The sequence below is a fragment of the Molossus molossus genome, unplaced genomic scaffold (genome assembly GCF_014108415.1).
Source record: "Molossus molossus isolate mMolMol1 unplaced genomic scaffold, mMolMol1.p scaffold_m16_p_18, whole genome shotgun sequence".
Taxonomy (NCBI): Eukaryota; Metazoa; Chordata; class Mammalia; order Chiroptera; family Molossidae; genus Molossus; species Molossus molossus.
Window position 1 is genome coordinate 67,979,037 of NW_023425353.1, and position 6,705 is coordinate 67,985,741.

The following is a 6,705-nucleotide window of genomic DNA, read 5'->3' on the forward strand; positions in this document are numbered from 1 at the left end:
GTGTGCAAGTACTTCCCTCCATGTCCACGGTACGCCTGGTAGTCAACCATGGCATTCCATTTCTTCAATGTTTTTACTGATTTTATAGAGAGAGGAAGGAAGAGGGAAATAGAACCATCGATGAGAGAGAAACATTGATCAGCTGCCTCCTGCAGGCCCCCTACTGGGGATTAAGCCTAATACCCAGGCACGTGCCCTGACTGAGAATTGAACCAGTAACCTCTCGGTGCATGAGATGACGCTCAACCAACTGGGCCACACTGGCGCGGTGATAATAACATTCTTTACATCTGAACAGGGCTTGATCTCAGATTTAGTCTCAGATTTACATTCAGGGAGCCAATTCCAATCAGTCAATTGGAGGTAGCATGCAAAATAAAATAGATTTTTCATCCCTTGACTGGACAGAGGAATGGAGAGAAACACAAAGGAACAAATACTTGAACATGTTATACATTTCATTCTGAAGGTACTTAGATGCCTGATTCTGCTCTTTACTGTAGAATTAACCACCCCTGGAAGCACTCAACAAACATCAGCCCGACTTTTAAAGGGAAAAAGGAGCCTGTAAGTTCAACACAACTGATGTGTCCCTTCCCTCTGCCCCACTGCAACCAAGTAAACGAACACGCCACATGCACACATCTTGTGAGCCAACTTCAAAGTACATCACTATACATTTTGCATCTGCATAAATACACTGAGAAGTTAGCTAAAATCACTCCACGAGAACTTCACATTAGTCTTTCAATGATCCCCACGTAAATGCCCAGTCTATTTTTCTTTTGAACCCTAGAACTGTGCTGTCTGTGCTTTCCCCCTCTGCCACTCTAGCCCCCCCAGAACCCCAGGCATGCTCCTGGGGAAGGACGTGTGGGCTCACTCCCATGACTGTCGCGAAGACTCCGTAACCCTTTCAAGGGATGTTAAAGTTCTGACTAGAGACTTTTACTTCAAACCAAAAACAGTGGGTTTCTTAAAATGGAATTCTAAATCCTTTCGCAAATTTCTGAGAAGGGATTTGTTGTTGTTGTTAATCCTCACCCTACAATATTTTTTCCATTTTTTAGAGTAGAATGGAGGGAGGGAGAAAGGAAGGGAGGAAAAGAGAGAGAGAGACAGAGAGACAGAGAGAAACATTGATGTGAGAGACACACATCCATTGGTTGCCTCCCGCATGACCCCGCAACTGGGGCCAAGGATTAGACCTACAACCCAGGTACATGCCCCTGACAGGGAACTGAACCCTAACCCTTTGGTATGTGGTCCAATGCTCTAACCCTGAGCCAACCAGCCAGGGCGATATTTATATCCCTGCCCTTCCCCCTCACATCTTGGTAACCACCAGACAACCATTAAAGGTGGTTGAAAAATGGCAAAACTGTTATACTCATGGAACTGAAACACAGAAAACATGGATAAATGCCAACAGTGCTTAGGCCCGATGGATCTGATCAAATATTGAGGTGTGTGCTACAGGGCATAAGCGTAGTACAACTTAATGTGAAAGAGAAAATGAAGAAGAAGAATGGACTTGTCAAAAGTCTGGCCCCCAAATGAAAGACTCAGAATCCAGGTGCCTGAGCAAGTTGGAGTGATTGGGGTTAGCACTAGTATACAGCTGAATATGTTACTAACTCCTTCATGTAACAAAATCCACTTATGAAATGACTCTCATGTCTCTCCGTTTTGGACTTGCTGACCTCTGCTGACCTCCGATGACATGGGAAGGTTCTTCTATCCAGTAGCCCTGGGGCTAGGACTTCACCGCTGCCGCAAAACACATCACCTCCTAAGATGACCGTATACCAGCACTGATTCCTCTGTGTTAAGAGTCCTGATCCATGACTCAGCCGACCTCTCCACCTAATTCCCCCAGAACCACTGCACCGGAAACTCGGAAACTTGTGCTGCCTCCCAGAGCAGGGGAGTCAGAGCCCACACAAGTGCCCCATGGCTCCTGGGGAGCAGCTGGAGGCGGGGCCCACGCTCCCTGGGTACAAACGGTGCGCTCCTATGGGTAGGGCACCCTTCCAGAGCGGACCAAACGGCTCTTGTTTCCAAAGGGACTTGCCCCAAGTAGGTGGGCATACTCTGGGCACACAGCGGCCTGTGCCCCGGCTGGCGGTCCGAACCAGACCATGCACTGGGGCCCTGCCGCTCTTTTCCTTAATTTTTTTTTAATCCTCACCTGAGGATACTTTTCCCAATTATCTTCAGACAGTGAGAGGTGGGGAGAGAAACACTGATATGAAAGGGACACATCGACTGGTCGCCTCCCACACGACCCCGACCAGGGCTGGCCCGAAAGCGACTGTGGTACGTGCCCTTGACCGGAACCACCCACCCGCGGGCCGACACTTTCACCACTGAGCCAAGCCGGGCACCTCGACTGACCTCTGTGCCCTTTGATGTCCCTGAGCTTCCCTTAGGGACCCAGCTGCGACCACCGGGCAGGTAACAGCTCTGGGAACCAAGTCCGCAAGCTCCAGGTGCCGGGCATCTGTCTCCCGGCTCGCCCTCCCGGTCGCCCACCTCCCCTGGGCCACCCTTCTGCCCGTCTACCAGGGACTGGACGTCCTCTCCCCGCCGGCCGCCCATCAGACTGTCTACCAGGGACTGGACGTCGTCTCCCCGCCGGCCGCCCATCAGACTGTCTATCAGGGACTGGACGTCGTCTCCCCGCCGGCCGCCCATCAGACTGTCTACCAGGGACTGGACGTCGTCTCCCCGGCCGCCCGCCGGACTGTCTACCGGGACTGGACGTCGTCTCCCCGGCCGCCCGTCGGACCGTCTCTCGGGACTGGACGTCGTCTCCCCCCGGCCGCCCGCCGGACCGTCTACCGGGACTGGACGTCGTCTCCCCGGCCGCCCGCCGGACCGTCTACCGGGGACTGGACGTCGTCTCCCCGCCGCCCGTCGGACCGTCTACCGGGACTGGACGTCGTCTCCCCCCGGCCGCCCGCCGGACCGTCTACCGGGGACTGGACGTCGTCTCCCCGGCCGCCCGCCGGACCGTCTACCGGGACTGGACGTCGTCTCCCCCGGACCGCCCGCCGGACCGTCGACTCGGGACTGGACGTCCGTCTCCCCGGCCCGCCCGCCGGACCGTCTACCGGGACTGGACGTCGTCTCCCGGCCGCCCGGCCGGACCGTCTACCGGGACTGGACGGTCGTCTCCCCGGCGCGCACCGCCGACCGTCTACAGAGGACTGGACGTCGTCTCCCCGGCCGCCCGCCGAACGGTCTACCGGACTGTGACGTTCGTCTCCCACGGCCGACGCCGTCGGACGTCTCTCGGGACTGGACGTCGGGTCTCCCCCCGGCCGCAACCGCCGGACCGTCTACCGTGACTGGACGTCGTCTCCCCGCGCCGCCCGGCCGGACCGTCTACCGGGGACTGGACGCGTCGTCCCCGGCCGCCCGGCCGGACCGTCTACCGGACTGGAACGTCGTCGTCCCCCCGTCCGCACCCCGACCGTCTACACCGGGAAGCGGGACGTCGATCTCCCCGGACGGCCCGTCGGAACCGTCATCCTCGGGACTGGACGTCGTCTCCCCCCGGCCGCCCGCCGGACCGTCTACCGGGACTGGACGTCGTCTCCCCGGCCGCCCGCCGGACCGTCTACCGGGACTGGACGTCGTCTCCCCCGGCCGCCCGCCGGACCGTCTACCGGGACTGGACGTCGTCTCCCCGCCGCCCGTCGGACCGTCTCTCGGGCCTGGACGTCGTCTCCCCGGCCGCCCGCCGGACCGTCTCTCGGGCCTGGACCCTGCTGCCGGCCGCGTTCCCGCCCTCAGGACCGGGCACCGACACACGCGCGTGGCCCAGGCCCTCGGAGGCCGTACCTGCGCGGAGGGCCGTCCGGGCTCCAGGACACTGCGCAGGAGGCAGCTTCGCACCAGGCGAGGCGGGAAGATGGCGCAGCGGAAGCGGACCCCGTCCCGCGGCCGGAAGTCCCCGCCGCCGGAAGTCCCCGCCGCTGGAAGTTCCCGCCGCCGGAAGTGGTGGCAGAGCCGGAAGTTCCCGCCGCCGGAAGTTCCCGCCGCCGGAAGTGGTGGCAGAGCCGGAAGTGGGCCGCAGAGCCGGGCTCCAGTGAGCCAGGAGAAGGCCCAGGGCGCCTGCCACCAGGTCGGAGGGAAGCCCTGCCGCTGCCCCGCTGCCCCGCTGCCCCGCGGCCCCGCTCTGCCCTGAGCTCCTGAGCCTGCGACCTACACACCGCTGCCTCCGCGCTGGGGGGCGCCGCTCTGCAAGCGGCCCTTGGACCTCGGAGCCCTTGGACCTCGGAGCCCTTGGACCTCGGAGCCCTGTGACCCCAGGGCCCTTTGACCTCGGAGCCCTTGGACCTCGGAGCCCTTTAACATCGGGGTCTTTTGACCTCGGGGCTCTTTAACCTTTGAACTCTATGCCCTTTGAACACCGGGCCCTTAACTGCAGGGCCTTTAAGCTCGGCGTCCCGGCGCCCGGACCTCGCTTGGGGCTCCCGCGGGCCCGGCCACTGGTTTCCAGCCAGGTTTGCCCAGCGCCTGTGTCAGGCCAAGGTCTCCGAAGTCTGATGTGGCTCAGCCGTTTGCTCTGCAGGGAGAAGCTCAGGAACTTGGGGCTGGGGAGGGCCCTGGGGAGACCCGGCCCCTTCCCCGCTGGCTCCCACGGGGAGTCCTCCCCACGCAGGTGCGCAGGAGCCAGTGGCTGGTGCTCCGCTTTCTCAGAGGGTCTCGTTTCCTCTGCAGCGGGACGTGCGCGGTGGCCTGGGAGCGGGGGGCTCATCCGGAAGGGGAGCCCCTCATTTTTGGCATTGTGACTTCAGTGGACAGCGCCTGGGACGGCCGGGGTCACGACACCCACTTCTTAGCGCCCCTGACGCTGGGCTGTCACAGTAGGTCCGCGGGGAGACCTCTGAGAACGTGCACCCCAAACCTGGGTTCCTAGACAGTTCCCCACCCAGACTCCCTGGCTCCTTGCCCCACAAGTTAGGGAATCACAGTCACAGTCTGCGCTCTGCCGGCCTTCCTGTTTCTAAGTAATCCCCACCTGGTCTGGTCCCCACCTTCCATTCCAGTTACATTCGAACAGAGTTGAGTAGCATCCTCCCCAGTTCAAGGTCTGCCTAGAGCTCAGGATGTGACCCTATTGGAAAGGACAGTGTTTTAAGGTGAAATCAGGTAACATGTGGTAATACTGCATTAGGGTAGGCCCTGTGGGGACCCTGGGAGACCAGGAAGAAGGTCTGTGACCCTGGAGGCAGCGTTTGGAGTGGCTGGTCACAAGCCAAGTGTCACCAACAATTTCTGGAAACCGCAGGCTCTAGGGAGAGGCTGGAGAGAGAGCACGTGGGGTTGGACCCGTGGTTTCCCGAGCTGGGAGAGGATGGATGATATTATCCTGAGCTAACCCAGAAGGGGAATGTGACAGTAGCACGAGGCAACCAGCACTCTTGTTTTAATTTTTATTATACTCATCCAGGGATATATTTTTTTTAAACATTGATTTTGGAGAGGGAGGAAGGGAAAGAGAGAGAGAGAGAGAAACATCAATCGGTTGCTTTCCCTAGGCACTGGATCGGGGATAAACCCGCAACCTAGGTATGTGACCTGACCAGGAATGGAACCCTTGACCTTTGAGCATTGATGATGCTCCAACCAACTGAGCCACCTGGCCGGGGCAGACCCAGCACTTTTAATGGGTACCGGTATCTGGTGCTTATCTGGGAACACTTTGTGATACCTTGTGCTTAGTCTGTGTCCTGTGATAGCTGGCATGTGTCTCTCAGGGGCACCTGGTAAAGAATATCTCTCTACACCCTGCAGATGGCCTAGCTCCACCCCCGATGTCTCCCCAGCTCTGCTCAGAAGCATCAGTGACCCTGCACTTCTGCACAGGAGGAGGAGAGGAGATGCACCATATTTGCCTCTTTCATTGAAAACTCCAGCCAGGCACGTGTTGAAGGAGAAGGCGGTCATTCTGTCTGTGAAGGTATGACATATGTTCTGCAAAATTCCACAGAAACAGTTGGCTGCTGAGCTCCCTGAAATGAGATACATTTCTGTGGGTTTCCTTTATTCATGAAGGTGTGTTTCTGAGGCAACCAGTTCGGTCTTGTTCCTGCTTCCTGCCTGGGTTGTCGTCCGGTGTGAGGTTTATTGTCCTGAATAAACACTGAGCTCCTAGGATCTGCTCGGAAAGGCCACAAGCAGTTTCGGAGCTGGTGTCTGAGGTCTGGAGTATTTTCTAGTTCCCTTGCCTGTTGGCTGACTTGTGCTCACTCAAGTGTGGACATAGTTTCCACGTCCTGGAGAAAGTGTCCCTGGTGTCCTGAGCCGGGGCTGCTCAGGGCTGGTTCCATAGTGGCAATTTTAATTGCTCATTTACTCGTTTGTCTCTCCTACCGGGCCATGTGCACTCTTCCTGTCGCCTGGAGAAATGATGGCAACATGGAAGCACCATGCACACCTCCGGGAGAGGAGGGACACACTGGTCCGCGGGGCACACCTCCGGGAGAGGAGGGACGCACTGGTCCGCAGTGCGGAATAACAGGGAGGCCTTTGGCCTGCCTGGAGTAGACCTACGTGCCATTTTCTGGGCCACACGTAATAAAAACGGAAGAAACGTTTTGTATCCGCGGTGCCATTGCTGACTGTATTTGTCTAGACGCTTGCCCTTAAAAGGACAATAACACCCCTTCACACCCACTAGGATGGCTGTTG

At 58.3% G+C, this 6,705-nt stretch overlaps 1 protein-coding gene across 1 annotated transcript; it reads left to right on the forward strand.

The window, feature by feature from the left end:
• Positions 1-1,953: 1,953 nt before the first annotated feature.
• LOC118632987 (basic proline-rich protein-like) lies at positions 1,954-4,195 on the forward strand. Its single transcript, XM_036266328.1, has 2 exons — positions 1,954-2,006; positions 2,569-4,195. The coding sequence occupies exons 1-2, from the start codon at positions 1,954-1,956 to the stop codon at positions 4,193-4,195; spliced, it is 1,680 nt and encodes a 559-aa protein (XP_036122221.1).
• Positions 4,196-6,705: the final 2,510 nt, after the last annotated feature.